Source organism: Hesperophylax consimilis, chromosome 4 (assembly GCF_061612785.1).
Source record: "Hesperophylax consimilis isolate HC1 chromosome 4, BYU_Hcon_1.0, whole genome shotgun sequence".
Classification (NCBI taxonomy): Eukaryota; Metazoa; Arthropoda; class Insecta; order Trichoptera; family Limnephilidae; genus Hesperophylax; species Hesperophylax consimilis.
In genome coordinates this window covers 24,652,315-24,674,698 of record NC_142839.1, presented here as the reverse complement: position 1 = coordinate 24,674,698, position 22,384 = coordinate 24,652,315, and the positions used below count along the sequence as shown (strand labels likewise).

The 22,384-nt window shown below is 33.1% G+C and overlaps 1 protein-coding gene across 9 annotated transcripts in view; it reads left to right on the top strand.

Annotated features, from left to right (window-relative positions):
- The window catches only part of LOC149424418 (pseudouridylate synthase RPUSD2-like), a 567,139-nt gene that overhangs the window by 496,818 nt on the left and 47,937 nt on the right, over positions 1-22,384 (top strand). For all 9 annotated transcript variants that reach the window (XM_089651541.1, XM_089651542.1, XM_089651547.1 and 6 more), the window contains 2 exons: positions 6,421-6,513; positions 20,495-20,582. In XM_089651541.1, the coding sequence (XP_089507667.1) occupies positions 6,421-6,513; positions 20,495-20,582 (181 nt within the window). The remainder of the gene's footprint in view (positions 1-6,420; positions 6,514-20,494; positions 20,583-22,384) is intronic.

Below are 22,384 nucleotides of genomic sequence, written 5' to 3'. Positions count from 1 at the left end.
ATAATTGACAGCTGTTTCGCCCTCTGAAGGCAATGTTTCAATTGATAATGCCTTCAGAAGGCGAATTTCGCTATTGATAATAGTAATTACACAGCGGAACTTGTCTGCAAATAAACTGTTTTTTTAAGAATTTAATAGTAAAATTGTTGAGTACGCGAAAGAAAAACATAAAATTGTGTGTTTTTATTATACGGTTATCCTGACGAAGAAACCACTGATTTTGAAACATGTCGATTATTTTGAATAGATAGTAGTGTATAATTTATTTTAATTAAAAGTACTAAAACTTATTTTATTTTAACACGATATCTTTAAACATACGATTTAAACGTCTGTGAATAAAAAAAAGCCGGTGTTTCGCTACTTTATGAATAAGTTTGAACTTTCTCTTGAACGCTCACAAGTATTGGTGACGAGTGCAGTACCAAATTACTGTTACAAATAAAACAATATAATAAACCCTCCCTTGGGTAGACTACCAGACTAAGAATAGAAAAACGTACTGATATTTGCTTTAAAAATATGTGTACTTGTTTAATTTCCACGTTGTTTCCAATATTATTTTGATTCTCTTTGTCTAGTAAAATTTTACAAAATATTTTACCTCACATGCTAGTGAAATCATTCTCCTATTTATCCACTGCTTTTATTTTTTACTTACGTTTTATTTTCTAAACCGTTATTGAAGGTGAAAGAAGAGTAGATTGGCACTCGTGAAAAGGGCGGGAATCTTCAAGACAAGACCATTGAGAAAATATGGTATCGGCACCAATTTCAATGGCCAGTAATTATTTCTTTCGCCATTTCATAAAAATAGGAAATTTCTTAGTAGAATTAAATTTCAAGCCAAGTGTCTTGGGCGGCTCGTGATTTTTGAGTGTGATAGAATGCTAAGTTTGAAAAAATAGACATTTTTGATCTTGTTTAGTCCAAAATATTTTTTTTGTTTGGTCACACTTCAGTTTGGCCTGGTTTTCTGAAAATCTTCATACAAAAAACCGAATTTAAAAACAAAAAAGAAGACGTTTTCAGCTACAACAACACCAATAATGCCATTTTTGTACTATTAGCACTCTAGTACACACAAAAGTCACGAGCCGCAACTGGTTAGTTGCAGGTATTTTGTAGATAAGAAAATAAATTACACATTATTTTGTAAGGAATAGTGAAAAGGAATAGGGAATAGGACTATTCCTATTCCTATTGGGGTCTATACCCCACAATATTAACGGAATGCTTTTTGTTGTTGTAAAAATTCTACATTTTCCTCAATTCAATAATGTTTATTGTTAATTAAGAAAAAATGCTTCTCCTTTTAAGTATAGCAGGTAATCAATATTTTTTATTACTTACATATGATTTCACCCTGTGAAAACTTAGTGATATGAAATACTGTTAATTTATTAAAAATATTGTGAAATTATTCATTTTCCTGTTAAAAATGAGACTCTTTCAATTCTGTCAGGGCGGCGAAACAAGTGTTCATGCAAATACTTATATTGATACTGAAATACTTATATTGTAGCATTCCGTCATGATATCTTTTAGGAATAGAACACATGTTTTAGATATATTCTGAATGACTAATATTTTATCAGGAAGTTCGCATACTGTCACTTTTTAACAGGATCTATTTTCTCCGTGTATGATGTAGATTAGATACTCGTATTGTGTCATAGGTCATAGATCTAAAAGTATCGTTATTGTTTTATCCTGTCGCTGTTACTTGATTGAAAATTATTTCTCAGTACATACCCATCTTTTACCAAATTAACAGTTAATATTTAATTAGTTAGTCTCTGATGTGTAACACACAAACATTACAAATACAAGTTATAATAAATGATTAGCGAAAAGAGTGATTGGATTTATTTCGAGTTGGTACAGTGACGTGTCAATTAGTACACATTTCCAAGAATTAATCCCGTTCGGATTTGATCAATGCGTATTTAATTATTAATCGATGCAAAAAAACATTTTCCTTTCCATGTTTAATATATTATGTTATGTTAGGCAGATTAAATATTATAAAATTAATCAATGACCACATGTCTAATGGTGAAATTCTGGCAAATAAACATATATTTGTGCCAGGATCTCATATTCGGGGCCGTCGAAACAACACATTGTATTGTCGAGCGAGTCGCACAAATTTGTACCCGAATTCGCCCGTGGGAAAAGCGACCTGAACACTGTGGACGTAAAATTCGACGTATTCTTCGAAAGGAGTTAGCACTACATACGTACATAAATCCCGGCGCGCGCAAGTAAATTTTATTTGATTAATTTGTGTTTTTTCACAAATTACTCATTTAAAATAATATGTAGTTTATTTGCGGCAAGTTCCAGAGTGAAAGATACTCTCAGTATCGCCCTGGTGTAGGACCACCATTCAGAATGTAAACATTGCTTGAAATGGCTTCGGCCGTATTTGGTGACCAGATCTGAATAGCCAGGTACTTCCTCATACTCATCTCCTTTCCCTCCCCACTACCTTCAGTCTCATAACGTTCCCTTATTGGGGATGCCATAGTCACACTAGCAGACGGTTGGGAGCAGTTGGGACTTTTATGCGGTTTCACAAAAAAAAACTTACCTTCATAATAATTCGTAATTCATTAGATAAAATATCTGTTATGTTGTTATAACTATTATGTACACAAATAAAATAAAACTATCAGTTTGAGAACATGCTGGTAGCCGCTTTACTTTTGATACGATAAGCAATGGTTCCAACCAAAGGTTCCAACCCTTTCATCAGTGTCAAATGCGCCGTCATTTATCGGTCGATTCCTCACAGAAAATTGATGAAATTTGTTCCCGCAACCGATTCATCACTTTCCCTTGACGTAAGGTTCCCAATTTAGCGTTAATTTTTGTCCGGTCACCCCACGCTCTTATTTCAGGGCCTGACTGTGATTCTACGTAATTGCTGGCTTTTGGAGCAGGGCAAACGCTTTGGCTTGCCCATTGAAAGCTAGAAGTGAGTTCCGCGGTGTCGGTGTTCCTCAACGGTAGCTTTATGAATGCGCATTATGCTTGAAGATAAACTCCTTTTGTTTACTTTTCTTACCGGATGCTTTCGGTTTTTTCTTGGCAGACTGACAAAACTCTCCTAGCGACCTCTTTATTATTGCTCGCTTTCTTGAATTGTGTATTTTCTCGTGTCCCTTTGAAATAATCCCTGACAGATTTTCGGTCTGTAAAATGTTCATGGCTTTAAAAAAAAACAACAAAAACCGTTAACCCACAAATTAATTTTAAATTAAATTCTCTGCAAAACAAAAGAAATTTGTGTAATGTTACAATAATATAGTCTTAAGTCTTTGAAAATTTGACATTATTTACTTTGTAACATCATTGTAATCGTGTTGTTTCAAATTCCGAACTTTTTCACATTATTGCGCTAAACCATCCAACATCACAAAATGTCAAGCATGTAAATATCCTACGTTCATATTAATCTTTTTTTCGCAATCTAATGCCTTTCAGAAGTGATTAATGTTACCCTGAAAGAGAAACGCTTTTGATTTTTTTTAAATTATAAATCACTGTACAAACTAGACGATAGATACAGCGTGTCACTTATCTCGCTATTTTAGCTACAGTTCGTTAAATGTTCTTTTAATTAACCCGCTTAGATTTTTTCGGGAAAGCTAAGATGCGATCTTGTTTGATGTTGCTTAATTACACGACTTACTCAACCGACCTTCAAAATGAATATAAAAAATAAAAATAGAGTACGTTTTTTGAAAACTAATGTAATTAAAACATTAATGAATGTTAAACCTCATTGTAATATTAAATAATTGAAATAATAATAATATGGAGGGATATTAAGATACTTAAAATCAAAACAAGACGGTCGTAACACGAACACGAACCCTGTTCCTTTTAGTCTTGCCGGAACCAAAACTTATACCAATTTATCTATTGAGAACTAATTTTTATCGAGATCATATATTTCAATTTAACAATTACATTATCCTCAATTGTCTTATTGTGTTTTCATTGATATATGTTGTTAATATTATGTTCAGTTATCCTTTAATTTAAACATCTCCCATGATGCAAATCTGTTACAAACAAATAGCTTTTTGTTAGAAGCATATTGCTTGCGTTAGTGAATATTGATGGTGAGTTAATAGCATCATCAATAGTGATTAACGATAGCCATAGTTTATTGATTGTTATTAGGAGTAATTGTTCTTTCTTGAACAATTTCCATTCGTACAGAGCATGACGTGACGGCTGAAGACTGGTAGAATAGAGGGTGTGTGAGTGGGGTGGAAAGTGTAGGGTTCGGGTGTTGGATCCTGAGCCTCTACCGCTGCCCGTCACACCCTCATTAGTCCCTGGGGGGTGTTGCTTTACGGTTATTTCTTACTAAGGGTCCGATATATTTTCCCATTAACGTATCTTTCCCTTAAAACACAAAGAAGTACAAATTCCGGACAATTTGCAAATGTAAACAAGGTCCGTAGCAAACGGCGTAATTAACGGCGTAACAGGCTCCTTTCTTCTTAAATTATTCAGTTATTTCTAATAAAAACCTTTCTTGCCATTTCTTTGTGTTTAAATTGGTTTGTTAGTTATTAGTATGCAACGCTCGCCCTACATCGCTCCATACTCCCCCGCCCCCTCCCCTTCCCCCTCCCCCTAGCCAAGCCACTCCATTTATTCCCCGCCCTCCCATTATAATTTTTCTCGTAGACTTTATTCATACACGCATTTATTTAATTGCATTCGGTGGAAACCGTCTAACTTTATTTTTCTCCGCGAAATAAAAATTTATCGCCGGTCGCTTGTCTTGGAAAGCGAATGAAAACGTACTTTTGAAATAAATATTTTTCGTGAAATTTCTATTTAAGTTTAGTTGTTACTCTGTTAGATTTATTAGTTTTATCATTAGAACGGAGAGAATTGTACTTTTCAAAAGCGCTTCTTATCCGACAACTTTGGACAGAAAACAAAGAATTGTGGGCACTAAATAAAGCTGAGTTAACTTCCTCACTTTCTTAGCGTGCGGTTCTCGCATTGAACTTCAGTAATAGATATCAAGAAAATAAATGTATTATGTCGCGGTGTTTCAACAATTTCCTCGTACCACAAGAGCACCGACCGTTTTTGCACTGCCCCGACTCCGTAAAAAGCGCACATTATCAAAGTTCTCCTGAGGTATTTATAGTTGGGTTTGAAACTGATTACCATCCGAGAATGCACTCGCCGCCCTGAAGAGATAAGTTGGAATTTACAATCCGGCCGCACGCCACGTGTATGCAAATAGCCCTTCTTTTGCAGACCGCTATCAGCCAGGAGTCAGCATCGCACTGGCATGGCGGTACTTCCATTCATAAGTAATATTGAGATTAACACAAGAGTGTTTTATTTTCAATCCATTTTCACCATACCCGAGTCGTGCATCTCTTCAACATCCAAATTTGCATGATGGGGCTGGCTCTTGTCGAGATGTGTCTGCTTTGAGAATTTACGAATGTTTTCCATTAAATAACAAACTCGTATTTTCATTATGATATTTTATGTGAGGTTGATTTGAATGTTTATTACCGAAAATTTTATCGACTTAAATTCCTCATAAATCATGAACATTCACGCCCGCCGCAATGTCCGATTAATTCATAGTTCAAATGAAAATTGTTTTCCAAATAAAACTTATTTGCAATATTGCTCGACTCAAATGTACAATCCGAGGGTAAACAAATCGCGAGTCTCATTTTGGGATCGGGATTCATAGAAAATCCAGTGCTTAGAGTTCTGCCTCTCGCTTTAAAAAGTCACTCTACGTTTATCTATGTTCTTCAGAGTGAAATGTTGATATTACCTACAGTTATTTTAGCCCTGTGCGAGGCATATTTGCATTAAACTGTAAACATACAGACTGTTTTGTAAACAGTGTGGTTATTTAGTTGTGAAGAACATTAAAGAACTGACAAATGATGACCGTAACAATTCACTTGTTTAGAAAGCATCTTGCGTGCTAAAGTTATTGTTTTCCTTTATGTGACTCGTAATCTTATATATATAAATAAAAATTTAAATGTTCGCTTGTTCAAAATTTTAAATCTCCGAACGTTCTTCACCGTAATCGTCGTTCTTGTGTAATCAGTTTCTTAATTCAATAAATTATTATTGTATTTTGTTCGCAAAAAAATAATCAAAGGAAATCGAATGAATATTATGTATTTAATGTCTGCGTTTTCAGGATCTTTAACTATAACTTTAAATAAATATACAAATTCTGGAAGCTCAATGCTACCCACTTGTTTTATGTTATTCTTCAATTTGGTTAACATCCTTTAACTAAAATAACACTCTATGAAATATGAACAGCAAATGCAATGGCATGTCTAAAGCGTATGTGTTTATATTGACACGTTTTGTTTATTTATTTGTCTTCAGATCGGTGACAAGGATGTCAACGGGAAGGCTCTTCTTTTGGCGTGCGAGAAAAGAAAGGCGGATGACGGGGAAGCTAACAAGGACCTTAAAAAGGTAAGTTTTACAAATCTATTCCGTTCATAAAGTGAGCCCTCGCTATTTTTTGTAAAGCACAAAACAGAACTACTTATTTTTCTTTTCAGTGTGCGGAAATATGCCGCACTTAAAATAGCCAAGTAACCAAGTAGTAATAACCAAGTTTTAAAAGGTTTTTTTTATTATTACGGCTTTTATTACCTACTTTCACCTAGGATTTTTTTCTATCATTAGATTTCAATCACTTTTCTATATTTTGTATTTAATCATATGGAACAACTTGCATGTTATTTTATCTTAGTTTTGACAGTTTAAAAAATATTTCATAGCTGAATAGCTCATGATGGTAATGTTGTTATTAGCTGCAAATAGGTAAGCTGTCCTAAAATTCCAGATAGAAATGGCTTTTTGTATTTTTGATTTTACTGGAAAGAGCTATTTTTTTAAGGGTTGTGTTTAAAATATTATTTTTTTTAATTAATTTTTTATTTTATAATATTTTACCCGTTCTAAAATCACATTGTACATGGTTATTTGTGTGATTTATTTTGTCAAGTTTTTTTAGTATGTTAATTTTTTTAAGTTAGTTTTTGTAAACTTGTCAAAATACAACAAGAGGTAAATTATAAAGCGAAGTAATAGAAGACAAATATAACACTATACAAGAAAAATATATAGTGGAAAAACATACAGAAGAAAAACATAACTGTAATTTTTGTTTCAACATTTTATCTATATTCCTTTTTCCCGTGCCCATAATCCATATCTTAATACTTCTTTTGAAGTCGGTTATTTTTTTAATGGTTTTTATTGCAAGAGGGAGGATAAAATATATTTGTATATAGAAAAATTGCAATTTTCTTTGCCCAAAAGTCGTTTTAGTTGCAGGTCGGTAAAATGTATATTGTAATTTAATGATTTGGTTATTTATAATAAAATTATTTCTCCCTATTATTTATTTCAAAGAGCTGTTTTTGTGAATCGGAGAGTTTATTATGTTTTGCTTCCCCATATATTTGAGGTTTGTTTTGTATTTGGTTTTCTGAAACAACACCGAAAAAAACGTTTTTCTTGTTTAATGTTTGTTGCTCTATAAAAGCATGATTTTTTCCTTTATTCGTGGAAACCGTTCTCAAACGATCATCTGAGAAATACATCAATTGATTTAAACAGAACATGTAATAATAAACATATTTTGTGATATTAAAATTATATTTTATAATAGCAAATGATCATTTTTATTGTCGTTTCCATCGTTCCTGGGAAATTGTAAGGTACGAAGATATCATCAAATATCTCATATAAATATATAAATCTGTCACTATAAATCTATCCAATCATTCGAAGAATCTCAACATAGATAACAAAATATCCCAATTCATTATTTAAAAATCTAATACCTATAACTATAATCTTATAGGTAACTAGCGATTTAAAAATAATAGTTTATATTTTATGACTATAAACTGACCTTTTAGTAAAATTGAGCATAGTTTATTTTCAGATAAAAATTATTTTCTTTTTCTATATTAATTAATAATCTCTGAATGGTATATAATAGAGTCGCTATCCGCGTCTGTCTGTTTATGCGCTCAGTTCTCCTAAACTACGTACCTAACGGATATTGATAGGGTTTGCACTATTATTTAGAAAATTTCATCCGTAAGGTTTACACATATAATACATGTATGTTGTATTTATAGAAATTAGAGAAAAGTCGATGTTTTATAATTAAGTCGTAAAAATATTTTTTCGAGCACTTCATCGCTAACGCTGGCTAAACCTTATGAGATACATCAAAATAATTTGACACGGAATTGCATATCTTAAAAAGGCCTACAGAAAAGTACGCCGTTATGTATATCTATCTCCTAAGGATAACCCCCGACGACGCCGGGTACATGTCAGCAAGTATTCTATAAATTATTGTTGTTTTTTTAATTTCAATTTCATTAGTTTTATAATAATAATTGTGAAACGTGTTATTCCAAGCGCAAAGATAAAACTAATTAACTGACGCACAAGTGCCACTTAATGAGTTTTACCTTTGAACCGTCGTTGTACTAAATTTCACACACGATGTATTATAATATGTTTCTGTTTTCAGCCCGAGGGCACCCTGTATCTTGACGTCCAAATTATCTTTGATCTCCGTCTTGTGTGCGGATTTTCTTTTATTTTCTCAGTCAATAAGTTGGGATATAAATGGGATGAATGTTTTTATTGACATATTTTTTTACAAAAGCTTTATCCGAGTGTATTCCTTTTTTTATTCGATTCTCCATTAATAATCCTACTAGGTATAGGATTTGGAGTCCCTTCTCTCTAGACTGTATTTAAAAATCACTTTTTCCGAGAGTTTAATTTACTGTACAACATCTGATCAATATTTCGATTTTATGCATATTTTTTAGATTTTAACATAATTACGCTTATTGTAAGCAGTAATACGTCGCCTATGTCAGATGTGCCTTGTGTTGACCGGACATCAGAAGGCGCGGGTTCAATTCCCGTCGGCGGCATTTTTTTTTTATTTGGGAGATATTTTCAATTTGTATTGATATTGCAGGCGACTAATTATTGCTTATATAATTTATTATCTTTTGTGCTATGCATAAAAACCTTGTCTTATAAAATATAGTTTATCATTAAAAAAATGGATAATTATGCTTGTTTATGCTACTCAAAACGAATCACGATCTTTCCGTTTAAGTGCACAAAATGTTATTGTTTTATTGGGTGTCATTCATAATAATATTAAATTCACATACGTTGGTGTCAAATATGTTAAAATCCCTCTAGAAGTGTTCATGTATTAAAATGATTTAATCTCTTGTTTGCTCCCACTTAAATGCTCAAATTAAAGCGATATTGTTTTGTTCAGTTAGGTTAAATATTATTACTACCTCGGCTAATCTATACTTCAAATTCATTGCGTAACACGCAACATGCAACGTTCATGTCAAACACGTAGAAGTTCCTCTAGGAACGTTCATTTATGAAGATTAAATCTCTCGTTTTCTCCCACTTAAATGTCCTATTGCCTCAGTATTTTTGCCGCGCCATCTCCCCGCAGTGCGGCCGTGTTTACCCCACGATTTATACCAATGTATGTCTAAATTTGTCAGCCGAAATAAACTTGTCTGCTTTATATCCTTTCGCTTGGCCACCATACCATCCTCAACAACCGACGCACTGTCCTTCCTCACTGATACCTCTATTCCACAGTGTAACAACTCAAAAAATGGCAATTATAATAATATGAGGATATAATATAGGACCGGTCAGTGGTTGAGTGGGCATAGCGCTTGGGTCTCACCCGAGCGTCGCGTGTTCGATTCCTCGGCTGGCTAAGTCCTCCATCACAACACAAGCAACATTTTCGGCTTTCTGTGATGGTAGTAGGAGATTTTCAAACATTGTTGGGTTATTCGTAACCCGGGAATGTTTGTCTTTCTTTAAAAAAATATATATATATATATATATACACGGTGGTATTTTTTTGGTTTTTTTTTTTTTTTTGAAAATGCTCAAATCAAAAAACTTTATGTTTTTTTGGGTTCCCCATGTGGTGTAGATTCTCCAGTTTCCCGCTTGTACTACGAGTTTCCGGACACCCTGTATATATATCAGTTTAAAATGTTAAAAGTGGTGGTAACCTTGGTATGACAGTGGTAATTATTCTTTTTAATTGCGCGTGTTTTTTTAATATTTACCAGTTCCATGCAATACAAAAATATTATAAATCACTACCAAATACTAAATAGAAATATCACACTTAAATTAGATCAAAACTGTAACAACTGTGAATCATGTGAAAAACTAAAAATCTGTTAAAATAAAATAAGTTTTTTAATATTTATGTAAATATGCTGGTTAGAAATCCTAGAATTTTATTAAAATCTACAAAATATAGATGTACAGTAGAAAATTAAACCTGCCCAAAATCTTGTTTCCTAATTATCTCAGAACTATGCTTTTTGAGTTGTTACGCTTAGGAAGTGAGATATCGGTTTGAAGTTGAACGCACATATCTCTCTGTAAGGGGACTCCTTCCCCCCAAATTCATTCCTTCTATTTTAGGCACTTGTTGCATTACTCGATGCTCTCACGAGACTATTTTTCTCGACTTGTTTCTGAATGAATCTACTAAGAAGATAAATCTCCCACGATTATTCGGGTGCTCGTAAGTCGAATATAACGGTGAAACAAATTTGTCTGAATTTCAAGGGATGAATATCACCTATTACTACGAATGTAAATGTAGCAAGCCTCCAAAATACTAAATAAAATGATAATTGCGCTGTGGAAAATATGAAGTACAATTTTTTTTCATTTCATGATCTTCTAATCTATCTTATCAATAAAAGAGGTTTACACATTTCGAAATCGATTGTTTTAAAATTTGAAATGCTTGTCTACTTAGATTTGACTGTAGTAATTTGAATTATCGAACGATGTTTGAAATAATTTATACTCAATGTAAATATATTTTCTTCAATAATTATCTCATCCCCATCACGCGTTGCTGTCGCTCAGTCTGTCTGTGCAGATGGATAAATAGTAGCGCGTGTTGCTTTTACGTCCAATACATGGCGCTGTTTTTTAAAAAATAATGTTTTTACCTCTCATAGGTGTAATGTATATAATCTAGGTATATAAAAACAACGCGTATTCGAATTCAAAGTTGTGTCAAAATTTAAAAGCAATCGGTGAAGAACTTTTGGAGATTTTATTCGATTGTTTCCAAGGAAATATTTCAGATAGGTGCATTACTCTAAAGCAGTGCTCCGCAACCTTTTCTCACCTACGACACACCAAATTTCTTCCTAGAATTCCGCGACACACCTAAAGCTAAAATATATAAATATTAAATTGATACACAAATTTTACAATAATTTCTTGTTTTTTATTTGAAAACTATACATACATACATATAACTATTACATATTTATTTTTACGCAATCTTCATAATTATTATAAAATAATAATAAATGAATGAGCGATTAATTGTTAAATTAACCTGCGCTTGTTTCAATGAACACAAAAGTTTTATATTCGGCTCGATTTTTGACAGCGCAACCCGAAATTCTTGGTCAAGACCTTTTAAGCATGACCGCTTATCATTTTTAATTAATACAAGCGTTGAAAAACTTTGCTTACATGAATATGTCGTTGAAAATGGAAGTAATGTTAAGAATGCTTTGACGGAAATGTGAGGATATTCTTTTTTAACGTAAATCCAGAAAACATCTAATTGATCTTCGGAGAAGTGAAGTTTTAATGTCATGTCATTATTTAAATCTGTAAATTCCACTCGGATTTGCAGAAGCATTGTTTCCGTAGAATTTATTGCATTGGTTGCAAAAGGATTTCGAATCCAATTGTTCCGTATTAATGGAATAAAAATACTGACCAAATTTCTGCTAAAGCATACTTAAATGTTGTTGGGCCAGATCCACAGTTAATTGTTTGTTTTTAATTGTACTATGGTTGATCCTTTGGTAAATTTCCAAATATCCTTTTTGCAACTCTTTCTGTCATAGTTCGTTATTAAGATCATTCAAATGCTCGAATATATCAGCCATGTATGCAAGTTTGGCTATCCAGTAATTATCATCGAGGTACTGATATCTGATATAGTTTGGGCATGTTTTGATGTAAAAGAAACTCACACACCTCGTGACGAAGCTCAAACAATCTAGCCAAAACATTTCCTCGGAATATCCAACGAATTTCAGTATAAAACAATAAAGATTCATATTCGGCTCCCATTTCTGCACAGAGTGTTCCAAAGATTCGCGAGTTTAGGGCTCTTGATTTAATTATGTTTACGATTTTAATGCATTCATTCATCGTGTTCAAAAGTTCCTCCGGTAAATTTTTGACCATCAATGCTTCTCGATGTATCCAGCAGTGTGTAAATTGTAATGTTGGATTTTTTTGTTTTACATAAGAGACAAAACCCTTTTTACTACCCGTCATTGCCGCAGCGCCATCCTTGCAAACAGCAATGCGATTGCTCCATTTAATATTATATATTTTGAAGAAATCATCGGTTACTTGAAAAAATTCTTCACCGGTAGTTCGCTCTGGAACCTCCTTACAAAATAAATGATGTTCTTTAATAAAGTCCTCGTCAACGAAAAGTACAATAGCCATCAACTGTGCTTTATTTTGAATATCGGTTGTTTTGTTGATCTGAAACGCAAATTTTTCAGTCAATAACAGTTTTCTAATCAGTGTTTCTAATATATTGTGAATACGTCTTTTAACAGTAACTGCAGACAATGAAAAATAGACAATATTATGAAAAATATTTTATCATTGTGTATTAAATACATAATGAAATATTGTAAAATGTCAAATACATTGAATTTGACCGCGGCACACCTGTGTCCGGCTCGCGGCACACCTGTGTCCGGCTCACGGCACACCAGTGTGCCACGGCACACCGGTTGCGGAGCACTGCTCTAAAGATTCAATGTCGCAGTAGGAAATGTAGCGTGTGTAAAGCACTACGCCTGTAATCATTATTCTGTGAACTCTTCGATTATGTAATCTTCTTTAAAATTCTGCTTCGCTTTTTACAAGAAACCAAACATTAACAGTCAAAGTTAACACATTTAGACATTCAAATGGCATTCATTCTCCGACCGTTAAATCTGGCAGAAGTTAATAATGCAGTTTGTCGGTTGGCCCGGCAACGCGTTAGCGCTGGAAAATCAACTTGATTTAAACGATTTCTCCCCCCCACGTCTCGCCACCTCTAAACTTTTTTCCAGCGCGTTTCTTCTCCCTCTCCTCATCTTCGGAACACAGTATTGGAGCAATCAACTGCCATTGTCTCGAGTTGAGCAATTTCCAAACAAAAGCTTACAAATCTGTCACGCCAATCAAAACTGCAACAATTTCGCCTGTTCGATTTTCAGTCTATTCCTCTTCGTTTACAAGTTTTTTGTATCCAAGGCTCCGGATACAAAAAACGCTTTAAAAGATTACTCATCTGTCCAAAGATACTCATTATTCTAAATTAAAGTTGATCATTTACTATAAATGGTTAATATCGATGAGTTAAGTCGCACGTAATTTTTTTTTTTGATTTATACATAATTAAGTTATTTTGAGAAGTATAATAATATTTTTACAATGTTAATATGACCTAGTTTTAAAACAACACTTTTTTGATTCGTCATTTAAACTAATATTTAATATTTTCACTCTTATAATTACTGCTAACGAATTCAGTACGAGTTTACAATTCAAGTTATCTACGTAAAATGAATAATGTGAAGTGATATATGCAAAGCCATATTTGTATTAATTTTGTCACGGAAAATTTTATAAAGTTCACTATTTTCCTGTTATGTAAATGAACTTAGTCAGGGCGTGAAATAATTGCATGCCATGTCAAAAGTTACATTACCAACCCGCAAATAAAACTGTCAAAATATATTCAATTGCATATTCTTTGAGGTTTTATAACTCCGCTACGGTGAAATATACTCGTTATTAACATACTAGGCTGCGGTGCGAATTCCTTGTCGTAATTTATCACGAGCTTTTCAAATTCGGGTAAAGGTTTGGGCAAATTCCGAGGAAAGTGTATTTAATGGACTTTCTTTCCTCCCTTGCATAATGCGACATGCCCCTATGGGGTAACTGATCGCCCCTGCAGCGCGATGGGGAGCAGGTGACCCTACACTCTAACTCTACACTGTAGACCCTGCCTGCAGAAATAATATAACGCTAATTACTCCATAATGAACCTGGCCTAAATTAATTATTATTTTCCTTTATAGCCACCCTGCGAGTATTGTGTTTTCTTAAAGGATTAATACATACCTGCTGTGTTTAGTTTTAATTGTTTTAAACTATACAAACAAAAATAGTTTTTCTTGTTACTTCTTAACTCTTCAGGCCTCTGGCATTTTGACCGTTATATTTCTTAAAGACGCTATCATAAGAATTTTTATGTATTTCCCCGCGTTGCAATGAAATTCAAATAAATTGATTATTTCTGAACTTATCCGAAAACTAAAAACTCTTTTCAAAAGGTGATGAAATAAGTTTTCAAATTTTATTATTAGAAAGAAATTTATAATTTGAGAAATATTCAAATTTTAAATGCAAACATAAAAAAGTTTTAAAAATCGCTCAGTTTATGTTTTTTCCTCTAAACACTGAACTAAAATTACTGATAGTAAAAAGAAAATATTTCATTAGACAAATGTATTTTAAACATTATTGACACCCCATTTTTGGTCGTTTCATACCAAAATAATTTACATAAAATTCACGAAGATTATTCATACATATTTCTGAAATTGTGGTCTGAACCTTTGATTTCATAAAGTAGCACATTTTTTATTATTCTGTAGTTATCTTTTAGATTTGAATACAAAGCGTAGTGTTTTCTCTTTCTTACACCGTTTAGATTATATTTCTCACAATGACAGTAAGGGAGAAACAACAATTTCAATGAAACCGTATGAGTTGTTACCGAAAACGAACAAACAAGGTAATATCTGTTGGTTCGCAAAACCGAACAACTTAGACTGAGGGGTTAGAGAACATATAATGCTGCGTGTTTCCCCAGAAATAAATAGTCGTACAAAAGTCGCAATCAGGCATCATGCAAAACAACTGATTTTGCAACAACATTGTGAATTTGCCATAAATTCGGTTTTATTGCGTTTGAACAAAAAAAAGTATTTATTTATTATTAACTCTCACGTTACGTTATTTTATTAGAAAAACATTCATTTAACTTGCCAAAATATTTTTTTCTTAAGGGTTTCCGATTAAATTTTTATTTGAAGCGTTTCCTGTAAATATTCGTATATTAAATACCTTATGTAAGTTTTAAAAATTCATTATTTAAGAAATCACTTTAAACAATAATTCTCTATTTATAGTATTTCCTTTAATTGTTCATAAACTAAATGCTTATATTAATTGAAGAGTTAATATAATTCATTTATTAAGCATTCACTTAAAACGATAAGTATGTATATATTTATAGCATTTCCTTTAATGGTTCATGAACTAAATGCTTATATTAATTGAAGAGTTAATATAATTAATTAATTAAGCATCCACTTAAAACAATAAGTATGTATAACTATTTATAGCATTTCCTTTAGTTGTTCAGAAACTAAATACTTAAAATAATTATTAAATTAATACAATTCATTAACTTAAAACAATAAGTGTGTTCGTCCATTTATAGCATTTCCTTTAATTGTTCATAAACTAAATGCTTATATTAATTAATAAGTTATTACAATTCATTAATTAAGCATTCACTTAAAACGATTTCCATGAAAATGCCGCAATGCTTTTTAATTACATTCGGTATTTATGAAATGTACACGCAAAGGTGGTGCGCTAAGCCTCGTCATTAATAATTATTATGAAATTTTAAGTTTTCTGAAAATTCTGTAAATTCATAGTCGTTACTCAAAACAAGTTAAGTAGGTTTGCGCTTTGGCTTAAAAAGTGCCTTGTGCATTTAGTGCATTAGACTAGAGTTGGCGGTGGTGGGTGCACCAGTCCGCCATGCAACTGCACTGCAGGCATTAATGGAGGACTTTCCTTTGCTCAGCACTTTGATAGTGACTGTCATTTTCGGGATTACCTTCCTCAGGTTGGTAAAACTTTAAGCGTACTTGCGGCTGTAGTTGTTGTTATTTGCTTACAAACTTTGGACATGGGTTCCGAGACTCTTTTGAGATAAGCACACTTTTGCGACTGGCATTACTGAAAAATCTAATGCGGTTTCGGAGCTGAAAGTGTTGAGTATTATTTGTGTCACACTTGTGAACGAGTTTGTGATAAATATCTTTTAGTAGAGGGTGGGTAGTATCGTGAAACAGGTTGACTTAGAAACAATTGTATACTTTCGGAGAGCTTCGTAATCGAGATTTAATAGTTTTATGTATTTGAATGTTGAAATAACTCGTAATGTAAGCATACATAGGTAATAGAAATTAATGTTAAAGTGTGAATATTAATGTTTATGGCCCGTGGAATAAAGAGTGCTCTTCTTTATTCTGTGTGCCCCACCATATAGGTAAACACATAAGTAATCTGGCAGTGAATAGCATCTTCATAATTCAATGTACACCTATCTAAAGCGCCCCGGAGACGGTCAATATTAACTGTCATAGTTACGTCAATTCAAGTCGTTAATGCAATTGAAAATTGAGTTTTCCCTTTGCCGGGGGAATATATTTTGATTAGATGCAACAGAGAAGTGCCATTGACACAGTGAAATGATCGTTTCGCTGTGAGATTGACAATCGTTCGTTCAATTCGCATTTTCTCTTTTTTTAGTCCTTTTGAATATAGTTTCATCGCGGAACGAGATTTTTTTAATATTTATAATTACATTAAATCGCGATTGTCCAGAGATAAGGAAACTAAAAACAAAAGATTATATCATTTTCGAGGACCGGAGTAAAACCGACTCATGACCGTCACGAAAAACCGTGATCATTTCGCTATAGGAGCCTAGCTAATATTATATACCTAGTTTAGGTCACTCATCAAACTCAGCTTCGCGGTCTAGAGGCAGAGCGCCCGACTGTCGTCGTGAAGAACCAAGGTTCGATCCCCGCTTTAACTATTTTTTTTTCTTTTTGTGATTTTTTTAATACGAGGAAAGGTGATAAAATGCTCTCGTGCTGCGACTTTTAGATATTTTGACTATATGATATTTTGGTCGAAATATAGCTTACAAATCGAGCCGGTAGAGTCGCTCGGTATTTTGATTAATTATTTTTATTTTGAATCATTAAAATTACTAATCAAGGCCGATAACGCGACTAATTACCCTCGCAGACGTGCGTGACAAGTTTTTTTTAGTAAAAAACACAGCCTTAAGTGAGTTTTTCAAAATTTAGAAATGTTTTTCAAATTCAGACTCCATACGGGTACGAGACTGTTAAAACACGATAGATCTTTTCCAAAACGGACAAATATACGGAAATATTTTGAAAAACGACAGATATGACTTCACACTGCCGATATATCTTCGATTCGACCCTATATAAAGCGTTAACGAGACGTTATGTGATATTATTCATTTGCCGTGTTTGAAAACGAAAATTTGCGCGGGACAAGTCAATTGAGGAGTACACGTTGTATACGCGGTTCTCGTCGCGCGAGATAACTCCTCGCGGTCTAGAGGCAGAGCGTTCGACACTCGTTATGCAGGACCCGGGTTCGAATCCCATATTTTTATAACTTTTAATTTTTTTTATCACATGCTACTTATAAATATGTCAATAGACAGTAAAAAAGAGAGAATGAAATGAAAAGAGAGAGAGAAGAATACTAAAAGTTTCACTTCCGTCGTGCGTAGGCTTGCCACATACTGTTTTTTTTTCAATTAGTTTTATGGCAAAGTTTGTACAAGTTGCAATTATAAATCATAAATTTGTTTTTTCTTTTCCTTGTCATTTGTATGAGGTTTTTTATCCAGTTAAGAATTTTTCCTCATAAAACTCATTAATGTAACATAAAATCAGTCAATTAAATACAACCATCAGATGGTAATAAGCAAAATGAACCGCAGTACAAGTCAGCTAGAAACATGAAAGGGTATTGGTATATGCCCTGGCTAGTTAGAGGATTACGAAAGAATCCACAAAAAAAATCAAAAACAAAATATATAAATCATATTGTAAGTACTGTATTTTTTTGTAATTGTTTTCGCAGATGTCAACAGAGCAATTAAGCCAATAATATTGACAGGTCGCTTGAAGTTCCGTTTATTTACAATTCACATTTATCAATTACGTAAGCAAATGACATTGATCGTCGTCTAAACCCTAAAGGCTTACATTCTTATATCCAGTACAACCACTGTGAAGTCATTCACTCTTTAATGATTGCCTGTGATGATTTTTCTAAACCAGTATTCCAGTGAAGGACGTTTGACATCCTTCGACAACAACCTTTTTGTTTTGATATTTTAAGGTTAAAATTTTTGTATGATTTTGTCCAATCTTCCCTTATATATCGCCTTGTGTGTAACTATTTAAGCAATTTAAATTTGATACAAAGCTGTGCGTGGCCGGTGTTTCCTGTGTTCGCCATGATTTCTATACCGTCCACGAAATCGTTTTATTCGACAATATGCGCGATAGACTAACAACTTTTCGACATCAGAAGTAGCCGTCATATGGGAGTGGCTCCGCCCCAAACCACCCTCCTCCACCAAATTATACCTTTGCCCTTACATACATTCCTGTATATAGGTCCCTCCATTACATCGGTAGTTCCTCAAAGGTCGAGGAATGTACCTCCTACTCCCAAAGTAATAAAGCAGAGTCTTTACATAACGCACATATTCATAAACTCCATAATGTATTATTATGTAGAATTTTCGTATTCTCTTCGTCAGCCTTTATTTTGGGTTTATTATCACAACACAATTTCAAAAAAAACAGAATTTATTTTCATATAATCTCATTTCGATTGAAACGATTCTTCGACAGTATAAAAAAATAAATATTTTAAACCTGTCATCCATAAATAGTTACAAATATAAGTGTGTATTTTACGCGATGATCTCATAGAACATATTATCATTGATTTAAGTCAAAGTTGTGTTTCGTTTTTTTTTTTTGTAAAATGAGCCACTGTTACAGCCCAATTAGCAGTAGGAGTTTTGTAGATATATTTTGAGAGCGTATTTAATATTTACAAATTTAATCAATTCATAAATAACCACGTTCAGAATTTTTACCATGTTTAGTTATCAACGAAATTGCTTGTTTGTAGACGTTTGAAATATATCTAAATAACCATTTTTAACTGCTGATAAGTTGTGTGTGATCATTTTAACATCACTTTGATTTCCACAACTTTTGATTATACGAGTGGTCGGATTGTTCAAGCAATGAGTAAAATATAACATTATAAAGATGTAAAAATTACATGCTTTACAATCATTGGCTTAATCTAATACTCGTCTTTCGGGGTCTTCTAAAGGGCAACCCTTTATGCTTTCTACCATAAATATTTATCCGTGGAATTAGTACCAAGAGCATGGCTGAAGCCAAGCCACTAATGAGACTTGAGTATATCGATTAATATTCCATCAAACACATCTCCCAATTGGATAAATATAGATATTCAGATGGACGTTCTATCAGCTCATCAGACCTTTTTAATAACGACTGTTTGAGTTGTGGGATTAAGTCTCGTATTATTTAAAATCATATTGATTTTGGATTGGCGGATTTATTTTGTCTGCTGTTACAAAAAAATACCCTTGGGCACTTTGTTAGGTTTTCCTTGTATATTTTACGATTGCGGGTATTGTTTTAATGAGCGGGTTATTTGTAAAAAAAGAAAGAGGAACACCTCACGGAAAACCGGATGTAAAACTAAAAAGTTTTTACAACCTGCGACATGAGGTATGGTCGTAAGGAGTCGCCTGAATGAACGGTATTTTTTATTTATAGTGAAATATTTTCTTGTTTTGCTTTTTATTCTTACGTCGTAGTGCCTATACACGTAAATTTACTAGACTTAATTAAATACTTATCTTTTCGTTATTCTTTAATAAATATTATAGGTAAATTTACCTCTTGTCTAAAGAGGGAGAATTTCCTGGCGTGTTTTGCTGGCGACATAATAATGGACTTTCTACGCGATAAATCACAAGAATTTGTCGTACTCTTTCTTCTTGCTACTCAGTATTTTTTCAATTTAACTCTACAAAATAATAAAGATACCAATATAAGTATATTTTTTAATTTCCTCTCCCTCTCTTGATTCTGCCAAATTTCGGAATCTTTTACTAAACTGACTTAATTATGTCTCAGTTAATCAAACCTGATTAATCTGGAATTTTATACTGTCGGCCAAGTTTGCCGGAACCTTATACTGTTGTGGAGTTGCCGGGGAGGGGAGAGGATGGGAGGGTAGTTTGTAAACTCTATTGGATTTCAATCATTCACCCTGTGCATCCCGTCTCTTGCAGGCAAAGCTGGAGACCAAGGCACTCAAGGCGAAGAGACCCGGCTTCACTGATGACCGCTATAACGAGACTTCCTACTACATCGAAAACGGTAAGTTTATAAAACGCCTGTTTTTATTTCAGGTTAAATTGCAAAATGTATCAAATACTTTCTTTCTATATTCTATTTCCGATCTTGTTTACGAACTCAAATTCCTATTTAATTTATTTTTCGAGCTATACTCGATTGCTTCTATTGTTGTCATCGTTGGAGCGTCTTTTAGCATAAATTGTTGTTTTACGGGGATTAGCAGCATTCGCAAGACAGATACTCGATAGCATGAAACCAATACCTTATTATTTTTCATTGAATTTGTATTGTATTTTGCCCCACACAACCTCGCTGGAATTAAAAACTGTTTTTAAAATATTTATTCAAGTGGAACAATTTTTTAGGGTTACACTCATCAATGTCTGCAATTGATGCAGAAAATAATACTTATAAATCTAAACAAAACATGAAACAGTACAAGACAAAGAAAAATAAAAAGATTAGGAATCGAACCCAAGATCTCTTTTCTTACCGGGACAGGCATCAACCAACTTGACCCTCGGTAAATTCTTATTAAAAAGGAAGATATGGAGAAAATTTGGTTGCAAGATGATATTGTTAATTGTGAATTTGAAATATGAGATCGACCAAATATGACGTTTAATAAATATATCCCACTGGTTAAGTTGGTTAAGACGCCTGTCCCGGTAACACAAGAGATCCTGGGTTCGATTCCTAGTTGTGACCGTAATTTTTGTATTGTTCTGTGTCTGGTTCTGTTTTATGTTTCTTTTAGATTTATTAGTATTATCTTCTTCTTTAATGATTTATTCATCTTACTGTTTTTTGCTTTAATATATGACATATTATGTCATTTTTATAATACAGCTTCCATTTTTGCTTCCTTTACAAAAACTTCGCGCCTTCTTTAATTGCTTCAATGTTTAATAATTATTATTGATAATATTGTTGAATCAATTATTCACGTTTTATTTTGTCGGAGTTGGTTTCTTGCTGATGTTATTTGTTATTAGTTTAAGCGCCCCTGAGGTGATATCTCACAAAAGAGGCGCTATACAAATTGTCCAAATATTATTATTATTATTATTATAGTCTTATAGGGATAAATGGTCGTAGCTTATTTGCCCTTTACGAACCAATGAAAAACTTTGTCCTTTTCAAGAAAGTTGGATATAATTAAAGCTTCATAAAAACAAAATTTGAATTCATTACACTTAATGAACTGCTTTTAACCCTGCCGTCTCTATAATTACATGTTTAATATCATTTACATTTATAATCCACATAACATTTCTAGTTGCGATTCGTAGTATACAAAATATGCTTCGAAAATGTTGTTCCCTGGTCTTGAAAACGAGCCTTAAAGTTAAATGGGAATAATTAATAATAAAGTGTAGTTTGCAAGAGTTTAACTTCAGTCTTTAAAATATTGAATATGTAGAGTTTCCAACGGAGAGAGCAGAGCAGAGCGGTCTTAACGTTTTAACAAGTCGACAACACGTAGATCATATTAAGAAATAGCACAAAACGTGAATTTGTTTCGCATTTCTCGTAATAAATTCAAACACTTTTTTTATATCTACGCTAAAATTTTCCATTTTCTTTATGTACATATTTTTTATTAGCATATTCCTGTGATCGTTTTACAAACCCTCTTAATAAGAGCTCAGGGTTTATTTCATGAATTGATTATGGATGTTCGTATTCATTGAACATTTGATTTGTTTATTCATGTGTCGATACTCCGAAATGCGAGGGCTCTCCAATAGAACCAAGTAGCTAGAAGAAAGCAGCGGGATATTAAATCAGCATCTATCCCGAGATACAAATCGCTATCAGGT